Consider the following 20,976-nt stretch of genomic DNA (forward strand, 5'->3'; position numbering starts at 1 on the left):
TTTTAAATCTCCTCCAGTGACTGTACCAATTCCGTGGAAGTTAAACTAACAAATTCTACATTTGTTGGTGCTGAAACAATCTCTTTAGAAAGTAGAAATGTAGCAAGGTTCTTTTATTACTAGACTCGATAGGTAACTGTAATGTTTGGCGTTATACTTTTCTTTCGCTTTGTCAACTGTCTGCCTGAATGTAGCTGCAACAAATTTATAGTCATTCCAATTACGTGGACATTGGTTGTACAGTAACATTCTCCGCGCTGATTTTCTTCAATATTTGCGCTCACAGTCATGATTCCACCACGGGGAATAAGTACCACCTTTGGTTGACTGCATACTGAACCTGGATTTTTTATAACTGTCACTTATCACTTGACACAAATTAAGTGATTTTACTTCGCCCCTTAGTTCTGCCTGTTTATTTAAAACTGATCGCAATTAATCTTGAAATTTGCTATAATTAACTTAGGTGCGGACATACCTACTGACCAAATTAATTTGGCGCGCGATTTCAAGAATTATTGGAAGATAGCCGCTGTTTGTGGCCGATGTGATAGACCAAGACAAAATGACACAACCCGAAATGGAAAAAGGTCTAGCACAGAACCTGATTTTCCGGATACATAAGTTGGGAGTTCTCGAATTCACACACTTGAGGTCACTTGATGAAGTTTAATCTAACAAACGTTTACCACAGGAATCGGACAGATAGCCCTTTGATACGTGGTGAAAATTCAAATCACCAGCTGTGATTATATCCTTTTCGCATGCTGCATTCACGGCATCAAGAGAATCTGCATTCATTACTCCTGTAGGAAAATAAACATTGACTATACAAAGTGGGGTACATCCAGGCAGCAATACGTTCAATGCTAGAATATCACTTTCTGCAGAGAGTAGCTGGTGACCAATCTTAGCTTTATGACAAATTTTCGATGAGATGAAAAATACCTAACCCCCTCTACGAGAAGGGCGATCCAAACGACAACTGCGATAATTCATTAGATGAAGACTTTTTTCGGTGGATAACCACGTTTCTTGCAAAGTAATCGAATCAAGAGAAAGTTTTTCACAAAGATATAACAAAACATTGGCTGCAGCAAAAATGGAACGACAGTTCCACTGCAGCACTTTTAAGCTGCCTATGCTGACGACATACCGGCAGTATTAACTGCCGTCTGTCGAATGCTGTCTTTTAGGAAATCATCCTTTGATTGGTTGTCATTTCGACTCTTTTTAGTTTATGAAGGATAGTAGTTTTCGGGGAGTGTGGAGAAACACGGCGTTTACAAGTTCGAGCATCGAAATCCATGTTCTCCATGTTTTGTGAACTGGACTCGCAACTGTTACCACCCCCGCATTCGACATGAGAGGCGGAAAGTCCAGTGTCGTCAGGACTGCGGGGCGACGCCGCTGCCGATGGGCATTTGTTTATATTATCATGAGAAACTGTAATCCTAGAAACAACACTCCAGATGCGTCGCTTTAAAAAGGAGCAGTTCGATGGTCTTCTTCTGCTTTACAGCAAGAAATGCACCTTCCGACCTCTTTTTAATGATGTTGTTGTTCTAGACAAAATCGGGAACAATTTGACCAGGCTGATCATTGGGGCACAATACACAGCAATATATGGTGATGCATGTATCAGTGAACCATCAATCTCATTATCAACAAAAGAGTTCAAATTCTTTGGCAGGCTATGAATGTTAATCGTGGAATAGGAATCATTCATGTAACAGCACGTGTTTTGTTACACCCCTAGTAAGGTGTGGTATATGTTTCCTCCAATCCCAGAAGTAAACTCGTTGACAGTCAGCGCCGTGTTTGTGTGTGCTCTGTTTCGCTCTTTTTTTTTTCTGAGTCGGGTGTGCTACGCATATATAAGGCCTTTAGTATAGGCCACTATTGCACCTGCAGCGACAGAAAAAAGATCGACGCAAGTTCCGGTTTTAGTTTTATTACGATAGCAGTTATATGAACACTCCAGGCACATTTCCGCCGTCATCGTTGGTGTCGCCGTGATGTTCTGTACAAAGTCCAAGTGCGATAACATCGTGACCGCGCGCCGTATGCTGTGGGCGCGAGTAAAAGCGTGCGAGGGCGAGCCGCGATGTGGCTTGATCTTGCGCGCAAGGGAGTAAGGCAGGAAGCAATACGCCGTCTTCCATCGAGCGCAAGGCACCGGGGTGCGTTCTACTCCGGCGGCGGCTGCGCGGTCCTTATCTTGAAAGCGATCTGCAGTGAGTAGAGGGTCTAGGCGGGCGGAGGGCTGACAGCTTCGTGTGCACTGTGTTCTCGCCGCTTAGTTCGCGTTGAAGCGAGGGGCAGCGCCAAGGTCAAGTCTCCCGCCGTGGTTGCTTAGCGGCTGTGGCGTCGGATTGCTAATAAGCACGAGGTCGCGGGATCGATTCCTGGTCACGGCGGCCTCATTTCGATGGGGACTATTGCCACACTTTCTTTTATGTTATTTTTAAATACCGGGCGGTGAAGAGTTCGGAGTGGGGACGAAATGCGAAAGCACCCTTGTACTCATATTTAGGTGCACGTTAAAGAACCCCTCACTGCTGCTTCCGCTTTAACTCACGCCAGCGTTTCCACAACCAGTGTCCACAGTCATCGAGTGAGATGCGTTCATGCTTGCCTGAGCGCGCGTGACATTATGCGTCTTAATCTTGTTAGTAGGCGAACGTTTACAAGCTTATATGGCTGATAAATCTATCCTTACTTCGTATAGCTGTTTAATTGATGCTTGCATTTCGGGCGATACTTAAGCTCCCCTCCCCAACAACAACAGAAAAGTTACTGCCGTGGAAAGTGTTCATAATAAACAAAACAGAGAACCAGGAAGGTAAAGAAAGGTTTGCTTCCGCGTCCTTTAGCAAAGTGTGCTGCAAATATCACTGTTTCACCCGCCGTGGTTGCTCAGCGGCTAAGGCGTTGGGCTGCTGAGCACGAGGTCGTGGGATCAAATCCCGGCCACGGCGGCCGCATTTCGATGGGGGCGAAATGCGAAAACACCCGTGTACTTAGATTTAGGTGCACGTTAAAGAACCCCAGGTGGTCGAAATTTCCGGAGCCCTCCACTACGGCGTGCCTCATAATCAGAAAGTGGTTCTGGCACGTAAAACCCTATAATTTCAATATCACTGTTTCACGACCTCTTCCGGTTTGCTTGTTTCTGAACGTTGTGTCCGCCACTGTGACGTGTCCGCCGCCTTGGCGTTCTGCGAAAACTCAGGTGGCCTATATGCATTGCGGCTTGTGCTGGTTACACGAATTTTCAGATAAAGCCTGCTTGTATCACTGTAATCACACCACGTGCACTCGCAGCTGCAATCGAACGTATCTGCGCAGTAAATCAGCATTGACACACAAGGCGCTCAGCTTTGCCGTGCTTTACCACGCCAGGTTTCACCACGCCACGGTGTGCACACGCATTGTTCATCGCAAGCGCATGCTTTCTTTTGAATTGGCGGTGATCTGACTCACTGCGCTTCGTTCTTTGTCTTACTCTCTTCTCGTCTCGAATGAGAAGCAATCATGTTCTGAGTCAACAACAACGCAAAACACGTTGCGACAGGTATATCCATCGCGTCCATTTCGCTCTTCTTTGACAAACGACTCCGCCGGGCGGATCACTGAAGTGTGCAGGTTTTTTCAAGAGTGAAAAAGCTTGAAAAGCACTGTTGAAACGTGAAAGCAATGTGAGCATTCGACAACATATTTACTCTCTATAGGTAGAGGCTACCTATACCATTCAAAATGAAGTTTTTTGCATCTTACTTTTTCATAAAGTTATCATAAACTTTTTCGCATGTAAAGTGCCTTGTAAAGTGTCTGTAAAATATCCTGGAAATATTTCCGCGGTGTAATCACGCCGCGCCTTTCCTTTGGTCACCGTGAGTCACCACCGTGAGTCGGTGGTACGTGACGCGAGTGCTTGCCGCCGCGTCGCGTTAACTACATGATGTTTACGGGAGCGCCGGCGGCAGCGCAATAAAATGTCATGGCGCAAGCAGGACCTTCCAGTCCCCCAAGCGCTTTTGCTAGCTCGAGATCGGGAGCGAAAACGCCTAGCCCGCACCACAGATAACACTTAAACATTCGCCTTACACACGTGTAAGCGTTGTGTGGTTTTCTAATCTATCTCTGTAATTTTTTATGAAATACGGCCTTTTAGGCCATCATCATCATTGACATCATCAAAACTTGGCGCTTGAGTGACCAAGAAGCCCTAATTTCGACTAAGGTGGCACGTTGGGCTTGTTGGTGCGCCATATTAAATGTCATTGGCGTGTCTTTTTTCTGTGTCCCTTCGTCCCGTCTTAAGGATGCGCTACTCCAACGGCGCCTAATTTCGAATTTAAGCGGTAATTGTGAGCCTGCATTGACTGCAAGACGGTGACTTCTCGTTCGTATCTTTTAGGGTCTTGATTCTGGAGGCAAGCTGTCTCGATCGCCGTTCAGCATTTCCTTCTAGAATCTTTCTGTACGCATCAAGGCCCGCGACGTCATCGTTGTCGCTGTGGTTAGAAGTGATTAATGAGGAGTCGGAGGTATAGGTTGGTGAAATCTCTCAGTGTCGCGTGTGTAAGGCGAGGAGACCGCCCCGGTGCACCATCATCCCTATATTTATTGAAGAAGGTGAGGGTATACAGCGGCTGGCATTGGCGGCACAGCGTCCACGCCCCGCCGGTGATCAGAGCCCGTTCTCTGCTTGGCTCGCGACTCCTGCTATCCGAGGTCAGCAGCGATAACAGCGTGGTAGTGAGATGGGTGGCGATGAAGATTGTTGTTCATTCCTTTTCAACGTTGCGCATTCCCAACGACAGGATTGGTTACACAAACGAGAAAATAAATGAGTATCCATATAGATGACGGTACAATGCTGTGGGATTGGCTGGCAGGGATGGTCCTCAGAAGTCGACGTAGCAGCGGTATTTGGCAGGTACACGATGTTGGGCGGGATACAACGGCTTCTTAACTTGTTCGAAACGGTGATATTCTCTGATAATGGCGTCAATAGTTGAAACGTTGCCAAAAACCAGCCAGTTTAAGGCGTCGTCTGTGATATACCTTCTAATATGTGGGCCACTTTGCCTGCTTCAGACATCTTGTCGTCAGCTTTGCAGCAAAGAGCCAAGACGTATTGTATATATGAGACATACGACTCTGTAGGGCTCTGAGCACGCGTCGTTAGGGCCTTTTTTTGCTGCGACCGTGCGCCCGAAGGAGCCGCTGAACATATCGTTAAGTTTTTGTTTGAATATGTCCTAGCTCGTTAATTCATCTTCGTGGGTTCGATACCACACGCGAGGCGTCCCGGTCACGTAAACGGCGACGTTAGGGAGCATGATCGTTGAATTCCACCTGTTAATAGTGCTGACGCGTTTATAGAGATTGATCCACTCGTCGACGTCAGCGCCGTCCAAGCCGTCCAAGCCGAAGAACAGACCAGGGTCGCGAGCGTGGGCAGGCGTCACGTGACTGTAGCAGTCTGACGAGTCGCAGCCGACAATGATGGGGTCTTACCTCCGGGAGCCACGGTAGTGAGCTCGATGTAGTGACCGCTGCGGAGCTCCGTGGCAAGGACGGGGATCGCAAACCTCCACCAAAATATAACGTGCGGAAAGACACTGACAAAAGAGACTATTTACACTGTATTTACAAGAGCAGCGCAGAGAGAGACCAAGATGGTAACCAGCTGGTGCCAAGCCCAGATGCCCGTCTTCGCCTTCCTTTGCGCCACGTCTCATTAGCGCCTGTTGTTGTTCTCCAGAGTGGTTGGGGGGGGGGGCGCATAACCACAGTGGGGGATTGGCCATGAATCGGGTGGTTAAATTAGGTGTATAAAAAACAATGGAACTGACAACTTGAACGTTGGTTTTTCAGAAAGTAATTTTTTTGTGAGGGAAAAAAAGCAATCAGAAGAAAGCCGTGAATAAAAAAGCTAATGATAAATAAATAAATAAATAAATAAATAAATAAATAAATAAATAAATAAATAAATAAATAAATTAATTAATTAATAAATGAATAAAGCTATTGTGGGTAAGGAGGATGATAAGTCTAACATGGTAAGCGATTAGTTTAAATCAGGTAGTTTTGGATTGCCAAGAAAACATTTCTGTGGCGGTACCCAATTATAGAGGCTCTAAAAGATAAAATCACAGGCACAGCTAAATCTAGGCTAATATTGCGAAGCGGGTTTTCCAGTAGCCTTTTTTTCTTTTTACAGAAAAACGCCTACAGGACAACAAGAAATGGTCTATTGTCTCCGCTTCACCACAGAATGAGCGTAATGGTGAGGGTACCAGACCAGACCTTTGTAGATGGAAGTTTAACGAAGGAATACGGCAGCGCAGCTTCATGATAGACACTTCAATTTTTCATGTTTAACAAAACTCTCTTTGCCAAGGGTATAGAAGATGTCGGTAATCCGTAGAGTTAGTTATTACGGAGCCTTACACTGTCTGCATAATGACGCTCCTGCGAAGTGTAGCAGCAGTGACATGAGCAGTTAAAGGACAATACTGGAGAATCGGGGCGCTTATCGATGCCTTGGCTAGAGAATCTGCAATTTCATTTATAAGCAGTTCCTTATGGGGGGCCAGGCACCCAAATCAAAGGCACGCTTCTCAAGTACACGAAACGTCCTCATTACACGAGAATCCCGAGAAGCAGTAAGGGATGAGCGCAAAGATAATGAACCAGTGATTATCACAGCTTACGTAATTGCTGGGCCTAATTTGCGTAAAGCCAGCACCACCGCCATGAATTCGGCTAAAGAGATGCGTATAAAATCTGGCAGCCGAAGAGGAAAGAATCGGGGAAAATGCACCTGCACGTGACCTTTCTTCACGTTGCGAAGCATCTGTCGCAATTACGATGTTCGTTTGAAGGTTCTGCAGATGATCTTGTAATAGAACGTCTAGAATACGATGAACTAGTTCTGCATCATTAGCAAAATGTCATCAAATTGAATATCCGTGGTAACATCTCTGTCGGGAATCGGAAGTACATCGCATTTGCGCACGACCAAAGGGTCAACTAATTTTTCCACGAATGTAACTTGCGGAGTATGTAATCGCGGCAAGGTGACACCAAAAAATAACGCAGGCTGGGAACTAAATATTGTTTGAGAACGTCGGGGCAGGGGTGATTCATTAATTCTCAAGAACATATGCACTGTCAAAAGGCGTGACCTGCACGAAAGAGGAGGAGCACGGGATTCTAGATAAAGAACAGAATTTGCAACAAATTTAGGAAGCCCTAAACATAAACGTAATGCTCCTCTTTGTAAGAGGACCAGAGGGCGGGGCCAGTAGGCTGGAGCTCCAGATAAAAAAACGCAACCAAATTCTAATATAGGACGAACGTACATAGGACATATCATTACGAGTGTATCTGTTCTCAATCCTATTCGACGATTGCTTAGCCTACGCCGTATGCACATTTCCACGGGACCTCTTATAGTCACATCATCTATGTGTGAGCGCCATTTGAGAGAGGCGTTATTAATCATTCCAAGGTATTTAACACACTCTACCTGTGGTATGTCTCGAAGGTGGTAAGACAATGAGATGTGCACTGAGTCTTCCATCGGAAAGACGAGCAGGGCACATTTGCTGGCATTGAGTAAAAACTGGTTAACATCTAACCACCCCTCCAAGGCGCAAATGTATGTTTGGTATGTTTGCAGTCGTTTTTATAGCGTGTGGGTGTCGTTTGCAGATGTGAAAAATGCAATATCGTCTGCATAAACATAAGTAGCTACTTTTTCATGACGGGGAAGTGTGCTCATGAGAATATTAAAAAGCGTCGGGGAAAGGATGGAGCTTTGCGGTACTCCTCTCGTTTGTTTATACCTAGAAGAAGAAAAGCCGTTTTTGTAGCAATCTAATTCTCTTCTTTCTTAAAAATGTGTGAATACATGCTACTATATATCCAGGACCACCACTGGATGTTAGCCTGTTTATCAATACAGTGTGCTCCACGGTATCGTATGGTTTAGCCATATCGAGGGTCATTAAGGCAGCGCATTTCTTATGACGTCGAGCGAGTTGTATTCGGTTTTTTGAGTCGATGTGGGCATGCCAGATGGAGCAGCCGGCCCTGAAACCAATCTGACAGGGACAAAGAATTTAATTGTCATTAGCAAATTTCATGATACTAAGGTGAAGAAGCCTCTCAGTTAGTTTTACTATGTTTGACGTAAGCGCAATGGGCCTAATGTTCTCCAATCTATACCCTTCCCCTTGTTTCTTAAGCATCATTATTACTTTGGCAAGCTCACATTGCAACGGTATCCAAGCATTTTTAATTGAATAATTTACCAGGTCTACAAGAGCGTTATGCGATTCCTTTAACAATATTTTTAACGTTGCATTTGTGACTCCATCAGGACCAGGGGCTGTATTCGACAAACATAGTGCAGTCTGATTTAGCTCAGATAGTGAAATTGACGTGAAGCCATCCGAACAGTCTACTGCAAAACGAATAGCCAGAAGCCAGGCTGGAAATCGCTTTTCTAAACCTCTGGCAATCTCTTCTAGGGAGGCGCTCATTTCTTGCAGGGTCAAAAGGATCGAGTCTAATGTTAAGGGCGTTGGTAGCACCTTCCTAGCAAGAAGAAATGCGGATAGAGCACGTTTGCTTTTTTTGTTTTCTTTTTCTTTTGATAATTAATCGTAATGCCTAATATCATATTCATCTTTGGTTCGGTTAACAGTATGCTTAAATACACCACCGTGAAACCGATAATTTTTCCGATTTGTCGGGCATTGATTATGGAGAAGCATTTTCCAAAAGGCTTTTCTTTTTTTATAGTCAAGCGTACGATCATCATTCCACCAACGACAAGCGGTGCCTTTAGCCGAAGGGATGACAAATTCAGCTTGCTTCCGGGAACCATCAAGAAGCGAACAAATTGTTGAAGCGATTTCTTTATCATTTGCATTGGCTAGTTTCGAATTCGGCTGAACGCAAGGAAGTATTAAATTTATCGTGGCTAACAAATGTGCACGCCCGATATTCTAAAGATATATGTTATTGGACAAACTACTTCGAATGACACAGTAAGATCATCACTGTTGGTTGCTGAGTCAACCGCTAACCACGACAAAACATTGATGCCAGCGGCACAATATGTTAAATCTAACAGCGATCGAAAGTGACCTCTAGCAAATGCTACATGTCCTGTGCTCTGACAACAAAGGTGAATTTCAAGGCCCACTCCCATAGTCGCTTGCCACACAAATGTGTTTTTAGCCCCCACGACACGTGGTGCGAATTAAAGTCCCCTGCAAACACAATATATTTTCTACAAGCAGCGCGTCAGTACAGTACGCGTCAACCCTATCGGTTGACGCGTACTTTGCCTACCGGTGGGGAAATAAGCATTTATCATTGAGAATGTATGATATCCTGGGAGACATAAATATATTACCCAGATTCCGCAGTCGGATTCCATGATATGAAAAGAAATGTTTTCCACGTGGCACATTTTACTGGAAACAAGTCTCAATATCCTCCACTTCGCGAGTGTAGATCTAATCGGAAAGATCGAGAACTCTTCAAATGAAATTTTTTCCCTGGTGAAGGCCAAGTTTCCTGGAGAAGTACGACATGTGGGTTAAGTTAATCAGATAGGTAAGATAATTCTGTTAAAGCTGAGAATATAGAGCGACAGTTCCAGTGCAGTACTTTCAGCTGGTCAATTGCGTTGATGGCACAGCAGAAGCCGCATTTAAATACTTTCTTTAATCATACTCGATGGTTGACTCTTTTTATTTAATTTTGTTTTCATAATCTTAGAAATTGGGGATCCCATGCGTTAGGGAGCTCGAGAGTGAAGTTCCGCATCTGTGACAATAACTGTGTCTGAATAAGAGGACTCATCCTCGCCTGGTTGGACTAGCGGAGTAGTGTCGGTCGACTGATCTATACGTGTAGAAGGCTTCACTACCTCGTTCCTAGGCATTCGAGGTGTGGCGTTAGATGCTGATGACTGCATCGGTGCTTTACTGATCTGCATTATTTGTATAATCTGACTTGAAATGACCTGCGCCAAGCATTCTTATAGGCTGGATATCAAATTATCAGTAGCTTTAGCCATTGCCTTTTCTTCAGCAGAGTCAATTGCTTTCGAGAAATTAAGATCCATGCTTGGAGTGTTGGTCGCTGTAACACCAGAGTATCCGAAGGCCCTGTCTTTAACAAATTCAGTTGCATCTCTTCGGGGTGTTAGGCTGCTGAGCACGAGGTCGCGGGATCGAATCCCGGCCACGGCGGCCGCATTTCGATGGGGGCGAAATGCGCAAACACCCGTGTACTTAGATTTAGGTGCGCGTTAAAGAACCCCGGGTGGTCGAAATTTCCGGAGTCCCCCACTACGGCGTGCCTCATAATCAGAAAGTGGTTTTGGCACGTAAAACCCCATAATTTAATTTTTTAATCTCTTCGGGAGCAGCGACGGCGGTTGATTATTTCAAGAATTTGTATTTCTTGAGCCCGAGCTGAGCAGTTCGAATAGTTTGCTGGGTGTGTTCCCCCACAGAGACAGCGCTATTGAGATTGTGCGGAGCATTCACTTGAGGGATGACCATCTCCACAGGTGCGGCAACGCAAGCTCGACTTACATCCCCTCCTGCTCTGTGTCCAAATCTCCCACAATTCTGACATTGAATTGGACGTGACGCGAGTGCTACTACGCGGAATACAAGAGGCCACACCTTTATTTCTGACGGACATGATGTGCCCGCAAACGTAGCAATTACTAATTCAGTCGGAATCCTCTCGTTATTTACAAGGCTATTGCAGCAGTAAATAACAATGACCTCTGCTGCGGAGAGCTTGTCCAGAGTTTCAGTTAGACTCAAGCGGGAGTCTAAGCCCCGCACGAGGCCATTGGTGCACGCTAGGGAAGGCGGGATAAAAGCACTCACCGGGGGGGGGGGGGGGGGAAGCGAATGAAGTGGATTTCAATAGGCCTTCAACACAGGTCTGGTCTGGTGACCGACACACTATACCTCGCCATCCGAACGTTCGCAGGTCACTGATGGTCTGGAAGTGGTTGGACATGGTAAGAGTGATAGAACCTCCACTGCTAGGCACGAGCAAAACAGGAATGGTGCTGACGCCGCTGCGAAAAAGTAAATCTAGAGGCAGTTCAGTAAGTGGCAGGGACGCTGACCAGGCGCGCCTGGCCAGGAGAATCGGTCGACATTCGCTCAAAACGGCTGATGCAAGAAGTTCTAATAAATCAGGGACTAAAGTAAGGTTAGTGAGAAACCTGAAATCACCCGATACTTAGTCAAAACACCACTGCAGGTAAACGAAGCTCAAGAGGCACCGAACGAGAGAAAGCAGCCTGTAGGAAGAGCCGCTGTCAGCAGCACACCGCCATTGATCGTTTTTAGCGTTGTTGTTGCCTCATAACATGGCTCGTACACAGGAGGGCGATTAGCCACACTGGATGGAATGAAGCGTACACCCAACAGCATAGTAAAAGTGGTAAAGGAGAACATTCAGAACGAAGCATTGGCACCTAACCGATAGCACAGATTTTGAGCGGACCTGTATATAAATTAAATAAATAAAAAATAAAAATAAACCAAGAAACTATCAAAAAAATGTCTCACGGTCGGTACCCTAGCAGCGTAACCTTCCGGATGCTTCAATGAACATGTGCAGAGCAGTGATCATCGAACCATGGCTTGTGCCTAACTGACAGGCACCAAAAGACAAAATGTTTGGTGTTGTAAATGCTAAACACAGTGTACTATGGAAATATGAGGAACATTCTGCGGAGGGAGGAGAAGCGGCGGCAAAGAAATAAAGAAATGGTCAATAGTTTCTGGCTCATTACACAAGGAGCAGAGTTCAGTTACGGATAAACCAGATATATGAAGGTAAAAACTTAGGCGGGTAACTTTAAAGCGGAAGCTTGAAAACGTCATCTCGCATTGGCGTGAAAGGCATTCGCTCGTGTTCCACCGAAATTTTATATGTCGAAAATCGTATGCGGAAAGTATGGATGATTCATTACAATTCATCGATAAAAGGCGTTTATATCTAGCTCCTCTTATAAAAGAGAAACCAGGAAGAACATTTAAGACCTGGCGATTTAGCGATGACGATGCGAGCGGGTCAATTGGTTCATTTAAAATGATTCCACTATGTCTGGGGACACAGACAAAGCGGACTTCAGTCACATTGTCTGAGACAAGAGTCGGAAATATACTCAACAGGTGTGACCTATTATTAAAGGTTAAATGTGTACAGACCGAAACCGCGTCTGTAACAACTATTACTTTAGATTTCTGTGAAGCCAATTTTCGGAAGGCCAGAATAATTGCCAGAAATTCAGCAAGGAATATTGGAGTGTAATCAGCACGACGGATAACAAAATATCACTTAAGTTGATTTGAAAAGATGCCAACACCGGCCTTCTCTAAGTTGTGCCCATAGAAATAACCTAGTGAGACAGAACTTGACTAAGATGATCGTGAACGAAATCTTCAGGTATGCGCGCAGGAAGAAGTTTTGCGTGCTTTGGAAACATGTCAGGAAAATCAGTTTTACCTTGAACGAATTAGATTTTGGAGAAATCAGGCTCGGTAGACGAACTTGAAGTTTTGATAACAGCCCCTGAACAAAAACAACTTGTGGCTGACGGTAACGCCGCCAACCTATTCTGAAATATGATTCGAGAGGATTGATGAAAACGTCGAAGCTCTGCGCGTGTTGTCGCTTATTTTCTTCTTCCTTTTTGGCACCTGTCCCGGTATCAGGGACAGATACCCACTATCAGAATCAACAGAATCGCGCGGTATATGCAGACATGTTCCTCGTTTTATTGCAATCCCACATCTACATTCTTGTTTTCTCACAGGCACAACCCACTCCTCCCTCCCACAACACACGCTTTTTTATTTGTATCTGCCGTTTCTTCCGTATTTTTCTCTTTCTCTTCGCCCGCGTGCCGTTTCTTCTTTGTCTTCAGCGCCTTTGCGCGCGCAGATCGCCGGTAACGATCGACCGCTCGCGTGTGTCTCGCGTGCTGCGCTAAGCCACCGGTCAGCTCAGCCCGTTCGTCACCCCTATGCACCGTCTGTAGCAAAGGGCAAGCGTAGGGCTCAGCGGCTTGTGAGGCGGCACCCTCAGCACCTCTCACGGCGGCCGTTGCGGTCATCGAGAGCTTCGTGTGGCACCTGCGCCGGCTGCCACTGCTACTGTCCGCCGCCAACATGACGACGGAACGAGCAGGAGGAACGGTAAATTTCGAACGTTTTGCTAGCCCTAGGCACTTTTCGTATAAGCAAATGTGGTCTTCCTGCTGATGATCGTCTCACGTGCAGTGTGGTCCACTGGCTATTAAAAGGCATTCTAATCTGTGGCTGTCAACGTGCTGGCGCTGTAGCTTCAAGCGGCGGCTGAAGATGTGTCAGTGCACTGGTGACGTGTGTATAGAAAGGCGCCAGCGCAACAAATCAGAAGTCATCTGCTAGAAAGCCAGGCGACAGTACACTTATAGGACATAAAAATCCGCACGTACGTGCTTTGTGATGATGGGTTTCATTTAACAGTGGATCTCACTATACATGTATTTAGATTCGGGTGTCGGCTACCCACAATGCGATAGTGTGTAATTGCCGAAGCATTATAGCAATCACGGACAAATATATTGCGGCAGAACCCGTCTCGCGATGACCGTCGATGGTAATGCATGGATTAGCATTGAATCAATATAGCAACACAGCCTAAACGAGTTATGTGCGAGGCGTGTACTGCAGCGGGATTTCTTTTTCACGTTTTCTTAATAGGGTGCCTAGGGTGCCTCAATCCGCGCTACTACGGCGGGAGGCGGCGCTGATATCGAGGCACCGTAAGGGTGCCTCGATTGCAGCGCCGTTTTGGTATTGTGGCGCCCTATTCCCTATGAAAATTCGCCCCCGTTCAGCGCCGCCGCCGCGAATCCTGCGCGTGGCTTCCGAAGTGCATGGTGCGCCGTTGCGTACGAACGCTTAGAAACGCGTCATGCAGCAACATGGCTCGAGCTCCTCTTACGCGCTTTTTTTCTTAGCACGTTGCGTCATCTAGTGGCGCTGCCGAGAAGTCCGCGCATGGTGTCCGAAACGACAAGCGTGGCGCGCCGGTGCCTGCGAACGCTGAGAATCGCCTTTTTTTTTTTCACGGCGCGAGGGCGCATGCGTCCAACCCTAGCGGATTGGTCGCGAAACGTTTTGGAAACGATGCGCGCGCGGCTGCGTTGCCTGATATCGGGAGAAAGACACCCGAAAAAAAAAAGCGCACAGACGCGCACTACAGCATACACTCGTGCTGTGTACCGCGTTGGAACTCCACTGGTACATAGCTCTACGTCGGTGCGGCGCCGAAAATGCGCGTAGCGCAAGACTGCAACTCCACTTGAAAACAGAAACCGGCCAGGGCTTCGTCTGGACTGCACAGTGAACCACGTAGTTGCCGCCTTGCATTGATGGCTAGCAATATTTATAGATAAACCCATGCATTACACTTGGGTGATACTTCAAATACATCACGTTACCGACGACGCCTTCTTGCAGCGTCGGCCCTGTCTTGCTAGTGGTGGCTGCGCGTACACTGGGTCGATGCGAGATCGACAAGGCGCTAACGCCAACGATTGGCCGACAGCACAGTGTGTTGCTGAAACAACTTTATCATAATAGGCCGACAACGACGCAATTGAAGGGCGTGAGTTGTCGTAGCGGGACTGGTTTTCTTGTCGACAGCACCGACAAAGTCAGTGTGCCGCGACCATGAGGCGTTTGACCGAACCCGACGTGATCGGCCGTCGGTCGGACAACGCGATAGCCGCAGCGCCTTCGCCTGTATATGTAATTAATCGTGCTCAAAATGAATCGAAACATGCCTTCGATGTTGAAATGCACAAGTTTTAGTCCTCTCAAGACGCATGCACATGAGGCTTAAGGCAATGTTGATCCTGTTTATCGAAGGTTGGTTTAGGCCTGCATGGCCCCGTGGAGTTCGTGCAGCTGCTACTGGTTGGCCTGAACTTAAGAATGAGCAATTACGATTTAAACTGCTCTTATATTTCAGTTGCGGCCATATGGTAATTTGTATCAACTACCTTCAATTCGCACGGCGCGTACACAATAAACGGTAAGCGGTGACACAGGGCTGTGGCACCATCTTCAGGTATACGTCACCGTTCTCGGAGGCTGCCAGTCGCATTCGCTACGCGTATGGATGGTTATGTACGTGTTATTATGCTGACACATTTCTTAATTCCAGAGAAGCACTGTTTACATCTGCATCAAACGGTAAACACGAGACAGTGATTCAGTACAGCAGCGTAAACAATTAACCGCCTCGCTCAGTTACCAACGGTAACAGTGACGGTATCCGCGTTCTTATGCCGAGCACAGTTTTTAGGCTTGAGCGTCGGCGTCCCTCGGCGTACCCGCGCGAACGCGCTCGTGCCACTGCTTGCGCGTTCGTCGTCGTCTTCTGTACCACACCTGGCTCGTCGGCGTACCGCGGCGTAATCGCGCGAACGCGCTCGTTCTCTTCTTCCACAGCTAGCTCCGATACCGCTCATCATGCCAGGGTTCCCATACTGCCCCTCCCTCTGCGAAGGCGCTGACGGCACTGAGCACTGCCAGTCGGTGCGGTAATTTCGGTCTCAAATTATTTGCCTCAATATATCGCGAAATGAAAACGCGTGCCGAGCTGCGCTCAAATTTCGTATTAGGGAGTATCGTAGTCGTCGTTAAAGGTCCCTGATACCACTTGGCGTTTAGCGTTGTTCCATGCAGCTATTTTCTTTTGACGGGTTTCGGTGTTAACTTCAACTGAACTAAAACGTAAATCTTTACGAAAAGGGGCCTGTATACCACAGCTATAAAGTTTTTTTTCTCTAATAATACTTTATGGCACGCGCAAACTGTAAGTATGATGAACTTAAAGAAAAGCGAGAATCGGCAATAACAGCCCATAATATATGTCTAGATCACAGTTGCCGTTGTTTAAGTGGCTGGGCCGCTCATATTGACTCGTCTCAGCGAGGAACAACGCGGCTCATATGCACAGATATGCATGTTTTGCTACGTTTTGACATTATCTCATATCAGTGATGCGCCATTTCCATAATATCTGAAGCTAACAACGATCTGTGGCTGTAGATGTAGGTGTAAACAAATGCACCGCTTTGGCAAATCCGACGCAAAAGGCTTCGCTTGAAGACTTCTCGAATATGCGAAATGTCTAATGAATCTGTAAAATGAATACAAAAAGCGAGGTGAAAGAGCAGACATCAGCGACAACAAGCTCCAAGGCAGCCGCGTCGGCAGACGGAACTCAGCGTGCTTTTATCGGCCGCACTGCTATACTGTTAGCACAACAGCGCTCACTCAGTAGTCGTTGAGTGCTACATGACTTCCAGGAACGACATGCTGTCCCGTAGAAGCCATTAATCACGATCCATGAAACGCACAACTGTGGCGCACAGACAACATGGACGCAGGTGCACAAATAAACCGGCGAAAGCCCCGGCACCCTTCCAAAACGTTTCCCGCGGCGTGCGGCAGAGGAACGTGAAAAAAAAAAAGCTCTTCCTCGTACACTCGGTGGCACATACTCGGTGACCCAAGTTGGCGAGATGTTCATTGAACAGCGGCACTTAACCAGTGCATTCATGGTGCAGCTCGCTAAAGCGTTGGCCTTAAAGGCGATCATGGAAAAGCGGCACAACGCCGTGCATTTGTGACGCGGCCTGCTAAAGGATCCGGTTGCTGTCCTTGCGGAAGCCTTGTGACGTGGGTTCGATTCCACTCAACATCGGCTAAATTTGAAGCATCTTCCTCGTCATAGCAGAGCAACACATTCCCAGTGGCACATGCCTATAGTTACTTGAGTTCGCGTCAAAGGCGTTCGTTGAAGAGCGGCACACACGCAGCGGTTCACGTTGGCATAAAAAAAGTTCCATTGAAGACCAGTACAGACCGATTGGCACACACCCGGTGCTCCAAGTCGGCGTCCCGCATCTGCAGTGACGGTGTGAAAGAGGTTCGTTGAAGAGCAGCACGTACGCGCACACTGCCACATACTGAGGGACACAAGTTTGTCCAACGGTTGGTTTCGAATCCTGTTCCTCCAGCAAAGCAGCCCAATGCGCTGCCCGTTCGACCACGGACTACCCAGTGAGCCAAGTTGTCGGGAAAGAGGTTAGATACAAACATACGTGGATAGAAACGTAGAAACATAATACATAGCCCCCGAAAGTGCGTCAAGTACCCTAAGAATGCTAACGCATCAAAGAAAATGTGGCAGAAACCATCGAAGCTGATCGTTAATGACAGCGAAAGCTTTCTTGTACGACCTGCCGCATATCCCCATGCAATCTGTAAATCACGAGACCTTATGTGCACATCAGCAGATACATGAAGTAGCAGTCTCACTATCAACCACAATGCCAAATGATATATATAGTGTATTTAGTTGTCATCACAGCACCCCTGTTGAAACTCTATAGCAACCCTCGCAATCCATATATCTCGTCTGGAACTTCGATGCAATGGCTCTACCTCAAGTGACATTTTTAAGTTTTAGGGAATTTTTAAAGATCGCCTATTGCAGATAACTTAATTCTAGTCCTCGCGCTGCATTTATTCAAGGAAGCGGACATTACTTGCACGAGAAATCGAAACATATATTTAATCAACTACTCAAAATTTACTAATTGACTTCTTAATTGGTTACTTTGCGGCACATGTGACAATTAACTAATTGTATCACGTGAGTTTGCAAGGCGTATCCACTTGGAATGTATTTCCAGAATACGACACCAGTTTGGAGATACGCGCCATCAAACTTGCCTTAGACATGCACTGTTGTTACACTTGTTCAAGAAAAGGCTGTTTTATGCATTGAAGCACAAAAGTAACTGGAACGCCCATGTATTTCATCCCGCACTTTGAGAAATAATCTCTCGAAACTGGTGTAATGCTGGAAATTCATCTCAAATGAATACGTCTTGCAAACTCAGCGGCTACAATTCGAAGATTGCAATATGTGCCGTAAAGTAATTAATCAGGAAATTAATTAGTGAATTTTAGTTAATTGGTTGAATATGTGTTTCGATTACTCATGCTAGTAATGTCCGCATCTTCAAACAATGCAGCTCAAGGACAATAATTACATGCAATCTGCCTCCGGCGATTTTTAAGAAGTTCCGTAAAACCAGATTCCTTCCGTGTTTACCATGTTTATCGGGACTCCGGTAAAACTTAAAAATGATCACCCTCTATTTAAGGCTATACATACCCCTTGCGTCACCTGGGCACATCTATTCAGGGGTATTGGCAAAGAATAGACTCATACCAATATCACATACGCAGTGCTGATGTACATGCCCAGTTACCCACGTTTTCTGCTATAAGGCCAGCCAGCAGCAAGTTGTCCATTCGGGTACATACCCTTGTCTGCTCGGCAAGACAGCAGCCACCGCATAGCTAGTAGCCTAAGTTGACTCTACTCCCCTCATAAACGGGCAGACGCATACAAACCTCAAAGTGGGGGGCAGAGCCAAAGAAAGCTATCGCTTTACATACTTTTAGAAAAGTTGCGAGGAGTCCTTGTACATATATGTCGATCGAATATGGACAATGCGATACGCGCTTAATAGAAAAAAGGGGTCATTGCTTACATCATTTACTTTGAATATCGATTTCCTCGCGACCATCGACGTGATTTTACTGATACGGACTTTAAAATACTTGGATGTAATATAGAAAGTCAAGGTTAAAGGAAAACATAACCGCCTTTCGCACCAGCTCCGCCACATGGGCACCATTTGTGCGGACCAAGGAGTTTAAAGAAAAACTGCTGGAGTGGGAGCTCCCGCAGCTTCTTACCAGGAAACGTGAAGCCAATGTTTGCCCCTCCTTCACCTGAAATAGAGCCCTGTCGGGTGAGGTGCGCTTACAGATTAAGTGATTTGGCTCAGTTATTGTAATGCTAGGCTAATTCGAAAATAAAAGCTGGCTGTTCCCAACGAAAATAATAATTTCTTCTGAATATTGATAACGTTCTCCCCAACACAATATGCAAGGATATTCAAATATCACTATAAACCAGTAATACAGAGGTACACGCAAATAAATATCTGTCTGGTAAAATAATCCATGATTAACCAACGAGGTTGATTAACTCGTGGGAAGTGTGCGAAAAGCGCTTCTTCATCATTTTTATCGTTTATATATAGTTCTATCGTTCCCCTCCCGTGCGGCTTCACTTTCGGGACATAGTTTCCACTCCAGCAGTTTTTTCTTTAACCTTCTTGGCGCGGACACAGCGCCAATGTAGGTCGGTCTTAGTAGAATATAGCAGCTGGCCCGTCACCGCTCTTGCGCCTGCCCTATTTAAATGATTACATGTGCGGGCTCAGCAGCTTATTGCAGCGCGACTATACTACATGACGGTGCTCTCTCCGTTCTTTGCAGCGGCCGCCGGCGCACAGGAGGCGCTCGAAGTTCAGCCCGCGGATCCGGTCATCGGGTGCCGCCACGGTGCACGAGTGCCGGCACTGTCGGCAGCGCTTCCGCTGCGCCAGCCGGCTCATGGCGCACGAGGTGTACGCGCACAACTACGCGGGTGCGGCTAGGGGCAGCAAGCTGCCTTGCCCCATCTGTTCGAGGCTGTGCCGGTCGCAGGCCACCATGTCTGCGCACCTCGGCACCCACCTGGGCGAGCTCATGTGCAGAAAGTGCGGCGCGGAGTTCGCCAGCGTCGGCGCAGCCGTGTTGCACGACATGCGCCACTCGCACTCGGAGAGCCTGGTGTGCGGCCTTTGCAGGCAGATGTTCCGAGGGAAGGCCGAGCTCAAAGAACACAGGCAGTCGGCACACACCGTGGTGCTTCGGGCGAATCCGCCGCCCGAGTCGGTCACCGAGTAGCTCGAAAGGAAAGGCTGGGCAGTGAACCAGTTGGCCAATAGGAAGCACGGCCAGGAGCCGTATTTGGGCGCCACATTTTATTTCAACGATTCGTTTTAGGAGCGCACAAAAATTGTCGACGTGGCGCCGTGCTTCGTAAGCCTGACGTAAAGGCTGACGTAAAGGCTGACGTAAAGCATGACGTAAAGCCGAAAGACCCAAGGCCGGAAATGGAAACATAGCGTATTGCGTTTGGTGATTTCATGTACCGAAAACATAAAGAAAGTCTAATGAGAACATTTGTCTTTCTCTCTCTATCTCTGCTGACTATGCTATAAAGCAGACTTCGTGAAAGCTCGAAGCCTATTAGTAATTTTATCCAAGAGATGTGGCCAGATGCAGTTGAAAATTTACCTAAAGAGTAAAACACATAGGCGACAATTTCAAGCGAAGGTATCCTTTTACAAACCAAGCCCGGCTAGCCACTATTCTGAAGCGAAGATAGTTGAGCCTAGATATGAAGCTATAGCATGCGTAAAAGGGGTGACGAATGTAGCGGCTACTCTGGGTGTCAACCTGGCGATTAGTTGACGGGCACCTCGGCAAAGCTTGAAAACTTATACAAAGTCGCAACATTGAGCACGCGCAATGTGCCTATGATGCGCCTAAAGGAGCAGCCGAGTTTAACAATATATGCTGCTAGTGTTCCTGTACGCGGCACCAAGAGGTCTAGCCACTGTCAGTGAATGGTACACTCTTATATGGCTCTGACCACTGGAGCATTGTAGCGCCATCCGACCAGGTCAAGCAATGGTCCATATCAAACTGCATGTGAGGGTGACGAAAACAGACGATGGGTTTGTAGCGTGCGCACGAGCAGAACACCGGCTAGAGCACATCGCTTTCAGAAAACCGAAGAAGTCGAGAGTTTCGTTCTGGTTTTGCTACAGCGTCTCGAAGATGGCGCCAGAGCGAAAGGAGATGTGATTTGGGCACCTCTGGCCTCCTTGAAGCCCTTGGGTTCAGCGAGAGCTAGGGGAAA

General features: G+C 46.8%; 1 protein-coding gene across 1 annotated transcript; it reads left to right on the forward strand.

The window, feature by feature from the left end:
- Positions 1-13,026: 13,026 nt before the first annotated feature.
- Positions 13,027-20,253, forward strand: LOC142571823 (uncharacterized). Its single transcript, XM_075680469.1, has 2 exons — positions 13,027-13,274; positions 19,503-20,253. The coding sequence occupies exons 1-2, from the start codon at positions 13,248-13,250 to the stop codon at positions 19,953-19,955; spliced, it is 480 nt and encodes a 159-aa protein (XP_075536584.1). The 5' UTR covers positions 13,027-13,247; the 3' UTR covers positions 19,956-20,253.
- The last annotated feature ends 723 nt before the right edge of the window (positions 20,254-20,976 follow it).

This window comes from Dermacentor variabilis, chromosome 1, assembly GCF_050947875.1.
Source record: "Dermacentor variabilis isolate Ectoservices chromosome 1, ASM5094787v1, whole genome shotgun sequence".
Classification (NCBI taxonomy): Eukaryota; Metazoa; Arthropoda; class Arachnida; order Ixodida; family Ixodidae; genus Dermacentor; species Dermacentor variabilis.

What these genes read in the sequence shown, in the direction of transcription:
- LOC142571823 (XM_075680469.1), top strand. Translation starts at nt 13,248, where the DNA reads ATGACGACGGAACGAGCAGGAGGAACG. An exon ending in CGGAACGAGCAGGAGGAACG is followed by an intron (nt 13,275 to 19,502) that starts GTAAATTTCGAA and finishes CGTTCTTTGCAG; the next exon opens with CGGCCGCCGGCGCACAGGAG.